This window comes from Anopheles marshallii, chromosome 2 (assembly GCF_943734725.1).
Source record: "Anopheles marshallii chromosome 2, idAnoMarsDA_429_01, whole genome shotgun sequence".
Classification (NCBI taxonomy): domain Eukaryota; kingdom Metazoa; phylum Arthropoda; class Insecta; order Diptera; family Culicidae; genus Anopheles; species Anopheles marshallii.
In genome coordinates, this window is record NC_071326.1 from 52,191,578 (window position 1) to 52,212,971 (window position 21,394).

At 41.7% G+C, this 21,394-nt stretch overlaps 2 protein-coding genes across 2 annotated transcripts; one reads left to right on the forward strand and one right to left on the reverse strand.

The window, feature by feature from the left end:
* Positions 1 to 2,107: 2,107 nt before the first annotated feature.
* LOC128719050 (transcription factor grauzone-like) lies at positions 2,108 to 3,710 on the forward strand. Its single transcript, XM_053812671.1, has 2 exons — positions 2,108 to 2,206; positions 2,286 to 3,710. The coding sequence occupies exons 1-2, from the start codon at positions 2,108 to 2,110 to the stop codon at positions 3,708 to 3,710; spliced, it is 1,524 nt and encodes a 507-aa protein (XP_053668646.1).
* Positions 3,711 to 7,460: 3,750 nt separating this feature from the next.
* On the reverse strand, positions 7,461 to 12,138 carry LOC128718123 (putative uncharacterized protein DDB_G0293878). Its single transcript, XM_053811797.1, has 8 exons — positions 12,026 to 12,138; positions 11,462 to 11,940; positions 11,233 to 11,386; positions 8,192 to 11,158; positions 7,934 to 8,110; positions 7,809 to 7,826; positions 7,554 to 7,587; positions 7,461 to 7,469 (listed from the first exon to the last, which is right to left on the reverse strand). Exons 1-8 carry the CDS (start codon positions 12,136 to 12,138, stop codon positions 7,461 to 7,463), a joined length of 3,951 nt encoding a protein of 1,316 aa, XP_053667772.1.
* Positions 12,139 to 21,394: the final 9,256 nt, after the last annotated feature.

The following is a 21,394-nucleotide window of genomic DNA, read 5'->3' on the forward strand; positions in this document are numbered from 1 at the left end:
CGAATCCGCGTAAGTCGAAAACCGCGTAACTCTTGTATTGACTGTAGTCCCGTCCCTACTTCAAGAAAAAAATGAGTATCAACTGATAAAATGTCCATAAAAACAATTCGTAACCACAACCATAACATAATCTAACAAGACCAACTTTTACTAAAAGCCTTAACGAGGCCTATGCGTATCTCTTAACCCAACATCGGTTTTTCTAAAGTGGCTTGTAAAGATGGCCTTATTGGTAGTAGCGACATCATTCCTAGAACTATTTTATCAACAAATATTTGGATTTCACGAAATGAATTAATACAATTTGAAAGTACAGGACTTAAGATCTAGTGACTGGATTAATAAATCTTATATCAAAAACATTGGATTTTTTGTGCGCAACAGTTGAAACAGGAGCAAAGAACGGCCTCGACACTTTGGGCTCTAACACCTGGAGATCATCGCGATTGTGTGTGTGGGTATGTACGTGCATTTCGAATCACCTGCCGCAACTCGGCGACCTTTCGCGTTAAAGATCGCCACCCCAGGTGCGCAGAATAATTGTACAATTACCGTTACATATGACACAACACGATCGATTACGAGTAGAGGACAATCCATTGCCAGTGTCAGCAGTTGGACATAGGGGAGATTTAAAAACCCATCGAACTCTTCAACATCGTCGACGTGTCTTGGACCGCTCCGCTGGAGGGGTTTCGCCGCATGTCCCCGTTTTAATTACGTTCGCCTTGACACAGACTGCGCGCGGACGAACGGAGCCAACCACAGCCAACCGAGCGAATGTCAGACTGATGACAGCTGGAGCAACGCCAACTCAGTTTTTCGGCCCCAATTCTGTTCGCTGGGTTTATGCTGAAGCAGGCAGGCAGGCAGGCAGGAAGGAATATTGAAAGTATTCCGAGGCGAACCTGTTCAACCGACTGTGCGCTTATCATATCATGATGCGATGTTCGGAGAATTTTTCGCACAAGATGTTCGCTAAACACGGATTACCGGTTAACAAAGTATGAATTGCACTATTAATAGACCTCCTGTGCTATCTTGGCGATCTATGCGTCTCATTTTGTCGCCCAGGGTTTCTCTTACAGCGCTCATGGCCGGAGGCCTTCGTGTCCGATATATCGCACTGATGATCCTACACAGAGCGTAAAAATACATCGCCATATTTTCTTCCGCAATGGCGTTCGGCCACCTTTTGCTTACCAAGCTGCTTGCTGCCAGGAATATGTTGGATGCCAGAGATGACTTCCGTTATTCGATGATGATTCACAGATTTGTGAGCATGACGACTTGCACAACCATCTTTTTTTGCTGGGTAATAATAATACCAGAGCCTTGCGTTCTCGCCTGTTGCTATGGTAGCGTAACACAGATCGCACCTCGAACTTGCTGCTTTTTCACTTTAAAAAAACACAACGTTGCACTTGGCAAATGCGTCAGCAATTGAGCTGCACTGTAGAAACTGCTGTTTTTTCCACTCCTGATACACGGTGAAACGAGATGCTTGAGGATGGCCGCTGCTCGATTCGCAGGGCAGCTTGTTCGGGGATTACGGTAAATTATACACTACGCCTACATTCAACACTTTGCACCACGCACACATTCATACGCTCCAGGCACTGCACTCCGCGAGGAAATTTGTTTGTTTGCTACGTTTGCTACTTATGCTGATACTGATTGAAAAACGCACAACTGTTTCTTCTTCGTACTGTCGCCAGTCCTCCTTCCTCTCGTTCTTGTTGTTCTTCTTTGTCGAAATCGAAAAGGTTATATGCTTGCGTTCGATTCTTCAATCGTCAGTTAGTTTATATCATGCACTGCACTACTCCACAATCGAATTTATTTTCGGAAACGTTGAAATTGAATAAAGAGAAAAATTGACCGCAAATTACAACTATGATTAACCTTCCGCTAACATTCCAGTGTGTGCCATGCAATAGGTAGAACCATTATTTTATAAATTCTAATTTTTCACCAGTGTGCAATCGGAAAAATGCATGAAAAAGCTTGGCAACACTGCTATTGTTTGTTTACATTTTACTTCAACTTCGCTCGAATGGCTAAAGCGGACAGAAATTACTAGAGTGAAAATCTAACATTCTCCAACATGGATCGCTGTCGGCTTTGTCTGGATCGTGTAGGTGGTACCGTTCGAATGCACGACAAAGGCTTTAGTAGAAATTTGGGAAGGCTTTTCCACATGCAGGTAGATAAAGTGGTTTTATTCACAACCCAATCGCATAAGAACACAATTTCACATTTGGTAAAAGATGATTTCCGTACAGTTTGCAGAAAATGATTGCTTACCCGCGAAAGTATGTGATATTTGCGTGGTGAAAGTTCAGGAATTTTGCACGTTTTTGGAGCTAGTTCTTCGAACACAAGAGCAACTGAAAGCAGAACAAACAAATGCTGACAATAATCAGATAGTCGTGGAAAGTAAATACAATACTGATGAGCGCGATCGAAGGAAGTGTATGAAACCTCTACTAACGAGCACAGAAGAAGAGAACAATCGTACGAGTGCTAACAATGATAACAATCGCCAGGCAAAGCATGAGGAATGTTCTCATGATAGTAGAGACGGCGTACCACCTTCCATTGCTATGACCACGATAAATGAAGAAAAAATCCTGTTGAAAAGAAAATCATCAGAAGCCGTCTGTGCTGACGACAACGATGGTGATGAAACGGAGGCGCTCGACGATGAAGATAATACTCAAAAGGATAGAAACTCTTCAATACGAAAACGAATAGAAGACAATAATCGCATCAGAGAATTTTTCTCAATGGTGTGCGAGATATGTTCTAAAGAGTTTACCACCTTCCAACGGCTACAGATGCACTCTCGGAAGGCGCATAACGTTCGCGGATTCATTGCCTGTTGTAATCAAAAGTTTTTCCGCACATTTCGTGTACTGGACCATATAGCGTTCCACGTGAAACCAGATGCTTTTAGGTGCGAACTGTGTCAGAAAAACTATCGCAGCCGGTATACGCTTCGGCAACACAATAAAAGGCATCATTGTGCCGAGCCAAAAGAGCAACCGTTCAAATGTGACCAATGTCACCAGTCGTACGAGAAGAGTTATCAGCTTAAAGCACACATCTTGCGTCACGTGCAGGCCCCGTGTCACATTTGTGGTAAGATCCTTTCTAGCGTGCAGGCGCTACGAGTCCATATTAATCACATGCACGGTACAGATGAGAAACAAATCTGCCACACCTGCGGTAAAGAGTTTCGTACCAAGGCCGCCCTTGAAAGGCACGTGCGTGGCCATCTTGGGCAAGTGGTGACCGAGAAACGGCAGTGCCCGCAGTGTGGAGTGTGGGTAAATGGGGCTCGAGGTCTTAAAAATCACACGCGGAACGTGCACCCGGGCAAGGACGAGGTATTTGAGTGTGATATTTGCCAGCAGCGGTGCAAAAATGCCACCACCTTGTATCAACATCGTAAAGGTGTACATGCGCAGGATAAGTTTGAGTGTGAGTTTTGTGGCAAACGGTTCAAGCGCAAGATTTACTTAAAGGAACATCGAGCACTACACACCGAACAGTCGCTGTATTCCTGTAGCGTGTGTGAACACAAAACAAATTCGAATGCAAATATGTATGCACATATTAAGCGCAAACATCCGATCGAATGGCAAGAAACCCAAAGGCAAAAACTGTTGGCTGCAGCTGCATCGGCGGAGAAATTGGCGGCATAGCAGTGTCCATCGTCGTAGGGTTCCGTTTGCAGTAGCTAGATATGGCAAACCTAATCGAGCATGACTACCAAAGCTGGCTTACTAGTCTATTTTTTTCCACGTAGCCACGGGTACTCAGTTTAGTGACGAGAATTCTGGAGTGAATTCTGAAGCTGACTACAGATTGTTCCAGATATGTAAGATCTATTTCGGTTCTGAGCATAGTTTTTTTGGGTTAGCTTATAATCTGGCTTCGTTCGGTACATATCTCGAAATTGATTCCAGAATGAATTGGTGGTGAATTAACCAGAGGCCGTTAACAAAGGATTTTACCCATCACTAGCTCAGTCCCAGGGGGAAGAATCCGGATGAGATGTGGTACCGGTGTGGCTGCCATGCCGCTACCAACTACAACTCCGATTCATCCAACTTTAAAATATGTTCTTCGTATTAGTGTGAATTGTACTAATTGTATACATTTATAAAGAAATACATAATTTTATCGTTTTCAAGTAAATGTTTATAACATGTTTTATATTTATGCTGCTGAGTGAATTGAACTAAACGGGAAGCCCAAAAAATTTGCCAGCAGCGGTGCAAAAATGCCACCACCTTGTATCAACATCGTAAAGGTGTACATGCGCAGGATAAGTTTGAGTGTGAGTTTTGTGGCAAACGGTTCAAGCGCAAGATTTACTTAAAGGAACATCGAGCACTACACACCGAACAGTCGCTGTATTCCTGTAGCGTGTGTGAACACAAAACAAATTCGAATGCAAATATGTATGCACATATTAAGCGCAAACATCCGATCGAATGGCAAGAAACCCAAAGGCAAAAACTGTTGGCTGCAGCTGCATCGGCGGAGAAATTGGCGGCATAGCAGTGTCCATCGTCGTAGGGTTCCGTTTGCAGTAGCTAGATATGGCAAACCTAATCGAGCATGACTACCAAAGCTGGCTTACTAGTCTATTTTTTTCCACGTAGCCACGGGTACTCAGTTTAGTGACGAGAATTCTGGAGTGAATTCTGAAGCTGACTACAGATTGTTCCAGATATGTAAGATCTATTTCGGTTCTGAGCATAGTTTTTTTGGGTTAGCTTATAATCTGGCTTCGTTCGGTACATATCTTGAAGTTGATTCCAGAATGAATTGGTGGTGAATTAACCAGAGGCCGTTAACAAAGGATTTTACCCATCACTAGCTCAGTCCCAGGGGGAAGAATCCGGATGAGATGTGGTACCGGTGTGGCTGCCATGCCGCTACCAACTACAACTCCGATTCATCCAACTTTAAAATATGTTCTTCGTATTAGTGTGAATTGCACTAATTGTATACATTTATAAAGAAATACATAATTTTATCGTTTTCAAGTAAATGTGAACTTTTACATGTTTTATATTTATGCTGCTGAGTGAATTGAACTAAACGGGAAGCCCAAAAAGTCAAAAAGAGGTGTAGCCGACGGTGGCGATGGTACACCATTAACACATTTCTCTCATTCATATTCTTTGATTAAATGCTTTATTTATTAGATTAGCATTCTAGCAGTTTGTATAATCTGTTTTACTTCATTTCATCAAATATATTCATATCTGTTATTTATGATTATAGATTATGTTTGAATGATTTGCACACTATCGCAATTAAAAAACAAAATAAATAAGCCAAAGCGAAACAATTACTCACGTCGAACAACAATTACAGCGAAGCAGTGATGGTAATAGCGCATGGTATAATGAATGCGTTGTCTCCACACTTATGGATGCAATGTTTAGCGTTTATAGTAACAATTGATGTTATATATTAACTTTCAATGTCCCATACAACATACTTGACTGACCACGATAGAAAGATAAAACAAAGTTGCTGAAAACGTTCTTGATGTTATGGCACGCTGTATAAATCTGTTCATTGCATATCTGCCGCCACTGAGGCACTGAAGCAGCGATGAGCAGCGATAGTAAAATAAAAAAACGCATAATAAATTTCATTCTTATTTGACTGTAGGAGGTATCGCGTCGTGAGGGAGAGAATGTAATGTTTTTCTCATCCTGACAGTGACTGTGCCTTCTTCTACACTTCTGTACTTATGTATCGATCACTTAGTTAAACAAATTTAATCGCTCCGACTAGCTTCAAAACATTGCGTTACACTCCAGAAACATTTATCCAGCAAGCGCAAGCAATGGTGGTTGCGGATGGTTTTGGTTTTAGTCTGTCTCTTTGTATATTAATAATAGAGCCTGGGGATGCATCCTATAGCTAGATTTACAATCATGGTCATGGTAACAATACTCTGCAAAGGTAAATGAAGAAAGAAGATGTTTCACTGCAAGCGATGACTTTGCATCATTCGGCATCTTAGTCACAACTTAGATTAATATAAAACGCATGCAATGAAAGGAACATATTGCACGTCCCAATGCATTCGAAAGCGATTGAAAGATGTATATTCCGCTACATTCGTTTCCCGTACTAGCGTCCTTACAGACTACAGAGTGAAACAAAGGATAAAATTTGAATGTATATCAATAGAAAAGACTAGGGGTAGAGTAAAATATAATTCTTCAGAAGCTTTACTCTAATGACTTAGTGTTTGGTCTGCATTAATGAGCGATTCGAACTAGGCAAAACTGCTTCTGTTCATTAAGCAAACAAATGGTAATAATAATAGTAGTAATACCGAAAAATATGCATCTTCTCTACATATAATATGCCTGTACATACTAATACTAAACAATTCTAACCCATCTTTAACACTCGTTCCATAACACTCTTCTGTAGCTATCCTGGCTTCTGCACTCCACCGACGCTTGATTATATGTGAATATTATGGCATTGATTACAGAGCGCATGAGTATTATAATCGATTTATGCATATTGTTTAGCTATTACGAAGCAAGCTGACTAAGAAGCGCTGAATAATAATTGCTGCTGATAATTTCCTACCTTTTTACTCCCACACCACCGACTAATATCGCAGATCTGGCTGTTTTTTTGCAAACAAAACATTAATCCCTATAGTGTTTGAATACAATAATGCTTTTTTTTATAACAACGTTTAGTACTTTAAAAATTAAAGTAGCGCCAGTCGATATGCAGCGTACGACGTATGAACGAGCTTCATGTAATGCTTGTTCTGATCAAAGCAGCGCTATTGCAGTTCCCCGGGCACAATCATGCCACCGTAACGGTTCGACAGAGCAAGGCTTGGTACCACACTACACAGAACACCGCCGTTATCCATTATCTACACCTCTGTATAATTCAGTCGCATTTTTCCTACTGTAAATAATATTCGCACCGTTACGGAGACATGTGGCCAGAATGGAGTGATCGTTAGCAACAAGCGACAGTTATAGTAAATAAACGATTGTGTGTACACACATGTGGCAAAAAAGCAGCTTAATTCAACGCAAGAACCATCTGCAGGGACTGTACTGCGTAATGTGGTCACATATTTCCGTAGCATCCTCGTGACGTCGTATCTTATTACCATATCTTCTTATCCAGCGCGTAGAGAGAATGTGGGGAGCAAATGAAATTCTAACGCCGACAAAATACAATTTACAGCAGCTTTCACTACTCATCGTTTCGCTAAACGATGTGGCGCATTTCTGTCCTCCTCTGCCTCTGGTAACAGGTAGTTGGGTTAATATTTATACACTTCCTTTGGTTTAAAAGCGATCATTATGGGTTAATCTCCGTTGTATCAGCATCCGAACGCCGCTCATGAAACAATCCTTACGTCAACACTCTTGTCTTTGCTACTTAGCCTGTAAACAATATTCATACGGAATATGCATTATTAAACCTTCCGGAAGAGCGATAAATCGCATCCCACTGTGATGCATACTTACAAGATATTTTTTGCTGCGATTTCCGAGCGGAATGCTACATTGTCGATACAATGTTGATTGTTGATGTCAACAAATAAAGATAAAGTTGATATGATTGTTTTACAGGTCGGATGGTTCAGTAGAGGGGAGTTCAAATCATAATGATAAACAATTGGCAGAAAGGTGGTGAACATAAGAAAAAGAGGAAAAAGAATCATACAGACAGTTAGTGAAGGACTTATTACACAAATATATATCATATCGTATTCTCTTCACCGTGTGCGTGTCGCGGGGCTGAGGATTAAGATAGAAACAATTTTATCAACAAATGCCTTAAATAGACCGCCAATGGTTTTGTTTGTTTGCAACATCAATGAAGCCACGCACAAGGCAATACGTACCGAGAGGGAGCAGATGACACTTTCTTGGGCGTGGTGTTGCTAAACGTTTTGCTTGGCGTACGTGGGGCAGGTGTAGGAGGCGTTGTGACTGGAGACTGCATAGCACCATACTTCTTTGGTGCCACAATTCGACTAGGCGATTTTAGCGTTTTGCTCACTACAGGATCAGAGTTCGTTCTGTAACATAGTAAGGTGTTTGAAAATGTTAAACTGAACCGCAAATTTATACAAACATTAACGTCACTACAGTTTACGGACCTGGTGGTGGGATAGCTCACAGGGCGGGGAATTCGCGATTTGGAACTACAGTTACCACCGGTTGGAGTATTACCACCACTGCGAATCTCTTTTCGTTGCCCATCGGCAGATGCCTTCGAGTTCGTTTCTTTGCTCAACAGTTCCCATTGAATTTGGAGTCGTTTGAAGCGATTTGTCTGAATTTTATCCTGTTTTTCCTTCTCCGTACCAGAAGCTGGCGAACCTGCCAATGACGAGGGCGTACGTTGGGCAACGGGAGGTTTCTTTTCGACCGCTATTCCCGTCGTTGTATGGTGATGACTGGTTTTTGCCACCGTGACCGACATGTTCGGTGAGTTTGGTGGCGTGGAAAACTTTATTTCGGTCGGTCGTAACAAAACCGTTGCCGGAGATGGCTGTTGCCGCACTGGTGTGGTATTGTTAGCGCTTGAGACGGATGGAACCGATTGTTGCTTTGTGAAGGTTACGTTTCTCTTCTGTGACAACAATCGACTGACCTCGTTACGTAACCTGGTACGATCATAAGCCGGTTCAGAAGATTCGATCATTTCGGTTGATTCTAGGATGTGTGCAATTTCGGCATAGTGCTTGAGCTCCGATTTCGGTACGTGCGACAGGAATTGCTCCGCCCGTACACGAGCATCCAGATCATCGTCGATACATTGTTGATGGTTAGCGTCGCCAACAGCTGCAATATCGTTGTCGCTAAACTCTACCAACTTGTTCAGCTTATGGTAATGATCTGCCGAGGGTAACTTTGGTGTATTGGCTAATCGCGGATGTGGTGTCATGTTGGGCGAATTGTGAAGCTTCGGTTCAGCACAATGTTCTTCCTCCTCTTCGGGATCTTCGTAAAAGTTGTACGAATGGTGTTCTTGCAACGACCGACGCTTTTCACGTGACGCTTGTGGATAGTGCAACATTTGTTGCTCTTCGAACATACTGCTACGCTTGGTTTTCATGTTGCTGTGATTGTTAGCTCCAATGTTTGCCGGATTACTAGACCCTCTACTTGATCCTTGCGGTCGCCGAAGGATGCTCTTGGGAGCTCCACCTACCGTGCGTCCCGAAGGAGGTCGTTCGGAGGGTACTAAAACCTCTGCCGGACTATCATACTGGTAAACATACATATTATTGTTGAAAATATTACTGCTATTCGATGGTCCCAAGATACCATCCATCTCGGAGTCCGTCGTAAGCATCGTCGAAGATCCTCGATATCCGGAGCTTGGTGCAGCACTCGAACTTCCGCCTGAACTCGAACTGTTGTACGTTTGCGTGTTCTGATTTAATAAATTCGTACAATCACAACTCACACCTCGAGCGACACCGCGTCGCAATGGGGGCGTCATGCAAAACATGGGTTGTTTCTCGGTAGACAAACTCAACTCGCTAACTTCAGGAATGTGACGCAGCAGCTTACGATACTCAGTTGGCAGAAGAAAAACGAGCGACTTCCAGTCAGTAACGTGCTTGTACTCACGCTGTCGTATATTTTCGATATCATTCATTGAGACTGGGCGCGGTTTTTTAAGCGGACGACCTGCGCCCGTCATCGCTTCTTTAAACGTCAGCGGTGATATGACGACCTCGTTTTGTGTCTTCAGGAAGCCCAAATCTGGAAGTGCATAGTTGGGATACACCACAAACACTGGAGCTTTCTGCTTATCGCCAAGCTCATTTAAGCGATCCAAAAAAGAGGGTGGTATTACACGCACCTTCTCCCTCGCAACATGGCCATTACTAGCGGTCGAAGTTCCGATGAGGGAAGTTTGCATCGATTTAGTAATCATATCGATTGGAATCTTCGTTTTGGAGCCCGTGGAGATGGTGGTATTGTTATTGCCACTGTGATTGAATATTTGCGTTAAGTTCTCTGAAGTGCGGCTGGTATCGCTGTTGGTGTCTTTATAGCTATTGTTGTTGTTCAGATTGTGATTATTGTTATTGTTAATACTGCTACTGCTATTCAGCGCACTGGCCGAACCAATGCTGCCGCCGTTGTGTTGTTGCAAAAGATCATGCAGCAATCTTCTGCCACCGCCAATGTTCATGCTGAATCCCTTGTATTGTCTACGCGGAGAGCCGTGCATCTGTCGGTTAAAGTCGTTTAGCTTCGTATTACCAGTAACCGGTCCTCCATTCGTTCCTTGAGCACGCTGAGGCGACGTCGGGGGCCCTCTTTCCCCATTTAGACCATCGTCATCGGCGTCACTGTGACTGCCGTTATTATTATTAGTGTTCACGTGACTGTTGTTAATTTGTGCATCTAGACTATCCAATTGAAACTCTTCCTCATCGCCATGTCTTCCACCGACACTTCCACCACCGGTAGTGGAACATTTGCCCGAATCGTGCATACTTTTCTTACGACACCGTAAGGCTGGAATTGTTACTCCTGCCCCAAGGTGATGCATCTGATGATCTCCTGAACCGCCACTATTGGTACTATCGCTTGGCCAGCATCCGGAGGACACATCCATGCACGTGTCCGTTGAGCTGCTTTTCTGTTTTATGAAAAGCTTCACCAAATTAAACGATGGTTGTTGCAGCGTTTGTTGCTGTACTTGGTGTTGCAATTGCTGATGCTGTTGCTCTTCCGGCTGCTGTTGCCTTGTTAGTAACATTGACTCTCGATGTTCGTGAACTGTCAGGTGGTTGTTCTCATTGCTTTGATCGGTTCCATCGACTACATTCCCATTAGTGCTGCTTTCATTCTCCGAATCTGTTGGTAGGGTGTACATTGGAAGCAAGGTACGCATTGGCCTTTCAAACGATTCTTCCGAATTGTGGCCATTTCCAGCTTGGGAAACGTTCAATGGATGCTGATCCTTCGAAGGAAGATGTGTTGGCGACGAGCACGGTTGATCCGACTGCAAATTAGGCATGCTGAAGCTTTTTCTTACGAAGCACGTCCGATTGTGACGTGAAATATGAGTGAGCAGCGGGTTTACAGCAATCGGTGGCCTGCAATCATAATACAGTATCAGTAGAATATTGTATGTTGTGCTATTAGGGTTGAACCGTTGAACCTAACATACCGTTGTACTGTTCCATTTCGCTTCACATTACTCCAGGTTGTGTAGTTGACTTCGGAACGGGACATGGAATCTTTATGTCTAATGTACTGGGCCCGGTTTTGTAAATTATTCAGCAGGTTCATACGTTTATATTTGCCATAATGTTCTGGCCCATCTAGAAAAATGCAGGTTGTTCGATTAAACCGATACCTAATTTAAACGTATCAAACAACCATCCTCCAATACCTACCGTAATAACTTTCCTCTGAGTAGAGTATACTTTGCTCAAATGCTATGGTGTAGTTATCTTTGTTCGCCTGGCAGGTTAGTATAATATCCTCTTCATCCGGATATCCGTCCATGTCCAGCGAATCCACACTGATGTGCGATTCCTTCACCGGGGAAAACAGCAACTCCGATTTACAGAATGAATTGTCCATCATATCGGCCGGAATAAGTCCTGCCGCCGTACAACTAGTTATCGTCGAGAAAATGCGATTATTGTTGCGCGCTTTGCGCTCTGCATCGTCTAGCCGTAGCTGCGACGGGATAGCGGTCAACAGCGAATTGATGTCTTCCTTGCGGAAACTTTCCATATCGATCTCAGCCAGATTGGCATCAATATCCTTCGCCATCTTCTCGTAGTACGATAACTCGCCAATTCCATTGTACGACGCGGATAGTGCCGATAGGATGCTCTGGTGTGTGGTCACTCCGTCGCGATAACTTCTGCACATCGGGAAAAATGAAATGTATTGTGTTAAAACGAACACATTACCGAATCACCATTATATGCGTCATATGCGAAACCTACCCAAAATCTGTAAACCATTGATAATCACTGAAGTCATGCGAGGACGCCACGGAACACCCTAGCGGTGGCATATAGATGTTACAATTGTTATCTGAACCCGGACTCGTAGCCATGGTGTCGGCGTTTTAAATCGTTTTACGGCAATATGTCCTTCTTTACAATAATGTCGATGTAATAGACACGTTTACACTAGGAGGAATAAGTATTTTCCATGTGGCACCGTTGACTGTAGGAATAGTAAGCAAGTAACTGATAGCCCAATTTGCAGATCCTTTATATATGATGTGTTTTTGCTTATTTTTGTAATGGCTGTAATAGAGAGAAAAAAAGTTATCACAAGAATGAAACCTGAATTGAAATCAGAAGTTGCTCAAACGATGTTTTTACAACGATGCAATGATTTAATCAGAACATAATAAAAAAAAGGTTCTTTTGGCAAAAAAAAGGTTTTGGCACATTAAAAGTTATTTGTTACATTCGTTTCTATTCGACGCACATCGTATCGTTATTGATTTATAAGTGATTAGAACGCAAAACGATGTGTGACCGGCTGCACGCTGGGAATGACATAACATAACAATTAAATGATATTAGTGTAGTTTTTTTTCCTTTAGTTTATAAACCATTGATTGTTCGTAACCCCGTTCATTGTTGACAGTATGCGTAACATGAACAATATCTCTTCCTGCGAAGTGGAGTGTGAGTTCTTAGCCGCTTGGAGACACAAGTAGACACACTGTCCACCTAATTGAAATGTGGTTGCAATAATGTTGAAAACGGTTTCCACTGATACATTGATAAACTAAGATTACGATCAGATACCTACAGAATGAAATTGATTTTATAACAGTACAATCGGTTCAATATTTCTGCCTTGCCTGCCGCAAGTAGAACGTATGTTTCTGACCACGCATAAAGCAAAAACCGACAACGGCTGTCCCCGGAATGGAGAGGTTGATTATACATTCAATGTCTTCAATCGCGGCTAGCAGCTGGGTGTACGTGTCTTTCTTTACTCCCACTTATGTTTGCCATTTCGAGCCAGGTCTTCGAATGACGAACGAATACGACAGTTTGCAAACTACGGAAATGATAGCCTCACACACCATTCGCAATCGCTATGAGACAGCAGCAGGCAAAGATTGCCATAATGGGGAACACACAACGCTGCAGTTTTTCATCATACCACCACTTCACTGCTCCGTCCGTTACTTCAGCACAATCCATACCATCGGCGCTGCTGGTGGGTCTGTGAGAATATTACTGCATTCATAATACATGTTACAGCAACACTACACATTGTGACTTCTCGAAGGATATGTTTTCTGAACAGTGTTTATTTTCTTTGCTAAAATAGTTGAACAAACACAATAAATCATGTCATTTCTATAGGGAATGTTTGTGGTTGAATGAGTTTGCGAAGATGTTTTATGACTTATGTTTAACAGCAAAAGTAATGATTGTAACAACAAACCACTACATTTCCCTATCAAAAGCATGTACCGAACCTATTCAAGATTGCCCCCTTAATATGATCCTGTCACAAATTCCAAGTCGAATTTTCACTACTGCGTTTACACACGCAAGGGTGAATGCGAATGTGTGTGCGTACGAAAGATAGGTGAAACATTCGCAATCTCACTAACACTCTCTCCAACTGGCAGATGACTCAGAATGAAGGATTCTGAAAAAAAAAACTTCATTTTGGTCCACTTTTGTTCGAACACTTCATAAATTGACCTCCTATAACACCAGTTCCGATAATCAGCCGTCTTTGCTGACTCCTATTTGGCATTTAGAACCTCATTCTAACTCAGGAACCCCAAAACCTACTTTTTACCATTGAAATAACCAGAACAGATCAACAATAGGGAGACTCAAGGTGGAAATCGAGTAGCACAATACAATCATTACGTTACCTCTAATTAGGGACAGGTCTTTCCCTTTTCCGTCTGACCAAAGGTCGGTGTTGATATTTGATGTTTGCTCAATGCATTCTCGCTATTTTTTTTTGTTTTACCGTTCACTACAGCTATTGTAAACTTCACAGTGTACTTCTACGAATAACTAGCTGCTGGATCGCCACAAAAAGATGGTCTTAGAAGGTAGACTGGTGTTTATTACACACTTTCCGTACACCACTCCCGTTACCAGCTAAAAAAATCACTCCACTCTTTCGCTATATTTTGACATACACACAATACTCCTACACACGCACACTATGCGCCGTGTGCGTGCGCGCTCACACTACGATTGCGATATTGACTGTAGCAATTTTTTTCACACTGTCTCTTCTTTTCACTCTTTCACGGGTGCCAATCGCTTGTTTGCTTTCTTTGCACTGTCGCAGGGTCTGGTTTACAGAAAATAGAGTAACGATGGCCTGTAAGATATATCCATATTCACATCTTGGCGATATTTACTAACCAATTATTATTCTTAATTCGTGCACTTTCAATCTGTCGCAACATCTACGCGCTGCTAATAGTGTATCGCCAATAAAAATACGGATAGACAATTGGTATGCTTCCCCATCAAAGATCCTTCCTAGGCTGCATCACTGAACACGAAAATCAATATGGCGACTCTCGTAGGGTATCGAAATACTTCGTCCCGTTATTGCTACACGTCTTCGATGCTGCTTTTGCACAGTTACAACATACTTTCTCGTCACCTACCCGAATAAGGGAGTGTTTTTCACCTGTTTCACATCTCGCACAATACTTATGTAACGCAAATGCAACTGGCCCACTATGGAATGCGTTGCATGTGAATAAACTCTGCATCCGCACACTACGCTTTCATCCAATGAAACATTAACTGTGGCTTGCTACGCTAATATTCCACTGCCATGCGGAAAACAGAAGTGGAGGTGGAAATGTGGCAGCGCATCACACTTGCAAACCGAGCTGTACAGTTTTATTTTTCCTTATCGCCGTCAGCAAACGTAGTCAAGCTTTATCTGCCATTTGTTTTCTCTTTATTTTTATATTCGCACAGGCCGCGGTTACACAGGTAATGTGTGTCTGATGTGACAGCTGACAGCGCATGATAACATTTCGATTCCCAAGCAACACATCGTTAAGAAGTTATTGGGGGCATTAGTACAAAGAGCTGAATTTCGTTTGTACTAAAAGCTAGGATTTTCCGTTATTTTTTAAAATATTAGAACTTATCAATTATTCATTTGATTCGAACCCATGTGCTGACACAGATATAATGTAACTTGAAGGTTTCGATTTTCTTTCCGCGATTTTCCGTTCAATTAATCAACGTATTAAATTTCACAAAATGGTTATTGCCTCGTATTCTAAAATGGGAAATATTAAAGGCGAACGAAGTGTTGTGATTTACTGATTGAATAGCTGAATAATAATATCACTTTCTTGTACTGCTTTCAACTCTTTATTTTTATGGAATGATCACTTCATGAAACGGACTGAAACTATAGTGGATTGTCCCAGATTATTTGAAAAAGACGTTGGTTGTAGGTAGCTTAATTTGTTGTCAAACAAATTACTCTTGCCCGTCAAAAGAAGGAGAAGATTGTGAGATCCCGAAATGATAGAATGTCTACCGTGTCCACCCGGGATAAGATGCATCCTAATGGTGGGAAAAGGAAATGTCTCACCACCACATGGCCATACATTAAATTGTTAAAATACTAGTTATTACGTATAGTTTATAAAATGTACGTTCTACGTTCCGTTCTCCCAATAAAAAAATCAGGCACTAATAGAAGACAAAAAGACATTTTCATGCTATCATCATTTTTTGCCCAATACTCTTAAGGAGATGTTCAAATTTGGCTGGAATAAAAGGTCTGTAGGCTAAAAGTTGTTGGAAACCTTCAAGTAGTTACTTGACCTGCTCCTGATTCCGATACCGAACCTAAAGAGACTCTTGTAAAACACTTCACTATCGTGTTGTAGTTTGTTTCGTTAGTATCAACGTGACACGAAATGCTTCTTTTTTAACTACCATAGGAATGCAAAACGTTTAACTTACCTTAGGGCTTGGTTTGGAATGGGCAAAATTCAACAGACGAATAGAAATTGTCATGTCTGTTCCTGTTTTTAGCACTCGCAATTCCATCTGCACAAATCCGTTCGACAAACCGCTACCAGACGCGTTTTATTATTGGTTGCAGATGCGCAATATGGCGCACAAATACTCACCCCAATAATACTTACGTACCCGTCGTTACAGGTAGCACGTTAAGTGCGTTAAGCGGCTTATACACATTTATAATCGTTTGGTGTGTGTGATACTCTCCTTTGGGTACATTTGGATTGGGCTTTGTTACAATGTGTAATGATTTTACTCTGCTTTGGTAACTCCTTGGCACGGGGACATGATCCCGAAAAAAGAGAGGACTACGGTTCACTGGCTCTCGAGTCGATTAGCCATTGTTACTACAATTAAATTCCGATGTTTACCATTCCAAAAATTATTTCTCCCTTCCCATTATTCCCATTGGAAAACTCAAGTGTTATCATTCGCTCACTACACGACATGACTGTCCCTATTGAGAAGGTTGCGAAAGCGTGGGATTTTTAGGGCAATTGTTGCGAATAGTGAAAGTCCTTTTTGGGTACTTTTTTGCCGTTTTTCCTCTTCTTAAGAATGGACCCAAATACGGCACGACTAAAGCCGATCTTCGTGTCTTGCGTTGTTGTGCGCTTTGAACACTGGAAGTAAATTTATTGCTTCTTTGGCAATTTCAACTGACACCAAGTCACACGTTTCCAAAAGATGCGGAGGAAGGAAGGTGATGAGGAGCGCCGGCACCCAAGGCTTTGGGCAAATGGAAATCCTAAACAAATCCGCCAACTTAAGCGTAACGACTTTTGACCCAGAAGCGATTCCTTGGAAAAGTTTCAACGACGGTAGATGCTTCAGCTTAAATGATCATCAGCGAAGGTTGGAGGAAAAAGGCTTTTGCACAGCAATACGAAATCGGCGTAGGTGGTATAGAGACGATAGCGGACTGATATGCTCAGGCAAAACAAACAACCAGTGTGCTAATTTTGTCCTTTACCTGTGCGTTTTTGTAATGATAAAAGTCCTTCTTGGTATTGGGTAATGCAAAATGAAGAAGGGGTTCAATTTATCATGTCCTATAACTTTAGTTTGGCGGATTAGTATGAAAGCAAACAAAATGGCCATATTATTCCACTACACTATTACTTCGTTCACATTTGCAATTGCTTATTCTATTATATTGTGGGTATTATTCGATGTCTGAAGGTTTGCTGTGCTATGGGGTAGGATCCGAAGCATTCTTGAGGCAGGTTGTATATTTTCTCCTACTAAACATCCATTCTATCTTATCATGGACGGGCCTAGTGATAACATGAATATGGTTCTTAATATAACCAACACCTATGCGCTAAACACAAATCCTCAGAGATACATGAATCCCCAAACAATTAATGAATCCTGAAACATTAATGAATCCTCGAAGATTAATAAATACCCAAAGATTCGCCAAAAACACGCTTTTAAATATTAAATTTTTACTTAAATTATACTTGCTTCGTATGTACAAAAATTTGTGATAACAAAAAGGAATAATAAAAAAAACTCAGAGCAAAAATGAAAAAAAAAACAAGCCTTGATTCATGTTTGGTGAGAAATTCACGAGGATTCAAGAATTTCGAATATTAATACATTTTTTGAGAATCAATCTTGGTCTGAATGACTCCTCAGCAAGGATTCATTTGACTGGTTCTTTTTAAAAGATGTATTAAGCTCAACAGTAACAGCAAAAGGACATGCTTCTTGCATGTCTAGTTGTGCAGCGATAGCGGTACCGCTTTCTCACACTAACTGTTCTTGTCCCTGTGTTCGTGTGATCTATCAAAAAGGTTTCAACGCATGAACCTGTTTACGATAGGATAACCCCTTGTTGATAAACCGACGACGACAACCGAGGACAAATCATGGCCCGATGATCAACCATCAGATTGCGTGGTTTTAGGACAATATCTCTCGCAAACTGTTGGGAACACTACAACAGTGGGAGAAGTGTTCCCACGACCTGTCAGGTAGCTAGGGAAAAAGATTAGCAACACATCAAAAAGAAAGAAGAAACATTATAAAACCGATCGCAGGATGCGCCTGCGACCTCTTTGAAAAACGACACGTGAAGAATAAAGACCAATTTTTTGGCACACGTTATATCCGTGTCCGGCAAAAAAAGTCTTATTCTCTGCAAATCAGTTAGAAAACCCGCAGTTTTCTAACACAAACACTTGACGCAAAATAAACAAGATTTCAAGAGATTTCAATGAAGTCGATTTTACCAATTGGTTCAACGATATATTTACCTGCTAGCGAAAGTAAAAATAGTATACAGCTATAAAAGACAAAAAAAAACATTGTTAAATTTGCTAGAAAAACCACGAGAAACAAATCAAACATGCTTTAAAGTTGTGGAAATCCCTTATTCAAAAATTTACTTTGAAACCTTGAATATGTTGAAAACTTGCTCCAAAACATGTGAAAAACTTAAAAAAGGGCCAGTCGCAAAATCGGCAGCGGTTGTGATAAGACGAACTAAGGACTTCCGTAGTGTGGTACAACACCTTAAGCCATGCAACGTATCTATTCGCACATACCAGTTAGAAGAAGACAAATCAACCAAAATCGTGTTGCACGGATCAATTGATCTACCGACTGAGAAATTGTTCTTCTTCTTTTTCACCTCACAACAACCTCAACAGGTCTGGTCATTTCTGGCTTTCTTTGACATTATTTACCCGTAGCTGGATAGTAAGTCCAGCGTAGGGGAGATTTGTCCGGATGGATTTTTGGACCGGTCCTCTCGTGTGAAAACCGGTGTCGGTCTATTACAAAATCGGATGTTGGCTTCGTACACCACGTGTATCGCACCACTCCCATGGAAGAATTCTATCAGCCGATGCTAAATCCACTGTCTGGTATTAGATGACTAGCCTGTCCGTCCGATTTACGCTAAACTGATAGAAAAGTCCAACTTTCCGACAAAGAAAAAAGCTACTGAGAGTGGCTTCTACAATAATCGACGCTCCTTCGCGCGGACGATTAAAACGGGGGAATTAAAATTTCGGTTTTGTTACCCCGCAGCGTAACAAATGGTCTCACTTTTGTCCCAATTGCAGCGCGGATGCATTCCCGTTTCGTATACACATTCGGACGTACACGTTGAATCCAGCTCTCCCGGAACAGTTCCCGGAACGATAAAAAGACTTTTCCCTCTCAAACTGTACGTTACTAATGGGCGAATCAGATAAATGAGAGGCTTTTCAAGATCAGTTTGAAAATGCACACAAGATAACTCATAATTCGAAAAGCTCAATCGAACAAAAAGTGGTAACTGCAAACCGAACTTTTTTAAAACCCCATCATGAAGATATGCTAGTAAAAACTTTTTTTTCTGCACGAGAATTTTTTCTGTGAATGATTTTTCTCACATTACCAAGTCCAAACACTCATTATACGAATTCAACACGCGCTTGTTACGCTAAAGCAAAAATTGGATCGCATTGGGGAATAATTATTAATCGAACTCAATACTCTACTCTTAAATGTGGATGGCAACGCATGCGACAGAGTAAGAGAGTACAATGTGCTAAGTTTTTTAGAAATCTCGGTCAGGTTTACCAAAATTAGTTCGGGTAAATGGTTAGTAAAGGTAGAGGCACATCTCAGAAGGCGGTGGATGAAAAATTCCCAAGGCGCGTCCGAGGATGGGTTGCCGAAGGAACCTTCTTTTCAATCTCGTCGTTCAGAAAGCTAGTCATGTTTTTGTAGTGAAATCTTCGTGGAATATTTTCTATAAATTACCACAGATCTTGACATACATTGCAGTCATGAACACCATTTGTTTAAACTTGTACCATGCAGTATATCTTTACTGAGGGATTTAACAGGATGGCGGGCATTACCTGTGGGAGATGTACGTGGAGAAATCAAAATGTAGGGAGCACTACCATCGTCGCGACCCTACGATGAAGTGTCGATTTATGTACGTATGGCGTAGTAGAGGTCTAAATGTGAATATATGTAACTTACCCAAAACGAACTAAACCTTTTCGGAGCTATGTTGCTACTATACAAAAAAACATTGGCAGTTCCAGTGCCCTCATATACCCTCAGAGATAAAGGCTTTGTACAAATGTAACGTAAACTTCTACTCGGTAGTTAAGCTGTATGTTCAGAGCCAGATTTTGTAATAAGAGACATTCAAGTTTAAATGAAATTAGGAGCCCAAGCCAGGAAATCGGTTGAATCCTTAGCTTTGGATCTATTTATTTTTTTCATAAATTTACCTCGTATTGTTTTTATAAGCTTCTTTTGCAAACCTAACTGAAAAAAGGAAGATGAAAGCTGGGGAAAAATCATCATCAAGATGAGCGCTTAATGGGTTCGCGAAAAAACCGCTTTGCTTATGCCCACCCAACCAAAACCCAAACGCTAAGTCAACCTGGCCGAACCCGGCTGTCATCATATGCGTGTGTGTATGAAAACCATTGAATGGAGGGAAAAAGTTTCCGAAAGCCGATTTCCGTTTTGGACGGCCAGTCCATTCCACACCACAATACATGCGCTTGATGTTTCCGCGTTACGAATTCTTCGCGCGGTTCAGTTTCGGTCAACAGGCGTTCTAGCAAGATTATGCTCCATCGGAAAAGCCGCGTTGGTGGAGGGTGTTGTTTCGTGATACTTTTCGAAATATTTCCCACTCCCATGCTGCCGTGCCCAGTACTCCCGCGCTCTCCGTCTCCCTCCCAGCTGCGTTTTCCGCGAAGGGTTTTCGTGTATTTTTAGGAATGATTTACGGATTTACGGTTACAGCAATATGCCCATCGTGTCGCTCCCGGCCATCGCGGTACGGCTGGAATGAGAGTTTAGAAAGAAAGGAAAAAGTTTTACACTTTCCGATCGTTTTCCACACAACGCGAAACACTTTTCCACGCAGTCCCGCGCGATGTCACGCAACCGTTGCTCGTTTAAAAAAAAAGTGGCATTATTTTTCGCCACTCAGCTGCGAGCCATTATTCTTATTTCGGATTTCTTTGTGTGACCCTTTTTTAAAACATTTTTGTGCGCAAACCACTACAAACCTTCCCTACCTGCATGCGTTCATTCATCGGCAAAATCACTTCAATTCAAAATCATAAACACTTTTATTTTGCAGCCATCATCTTTGTTCAGCTTCCTTTTCGGGTTTGTCGTTGTTATGTGTATGTGTGTGTATATATATTTTTTCCACTTCCATGAGAACTTAAGCCAAGAAAGGACTTGCAATTCTTGCATGAATGAGTTATGACAGCTTTTTTTTTAATGTCCTGTTTTGTTTACATGTTTGTTCGCGTTGAGTTT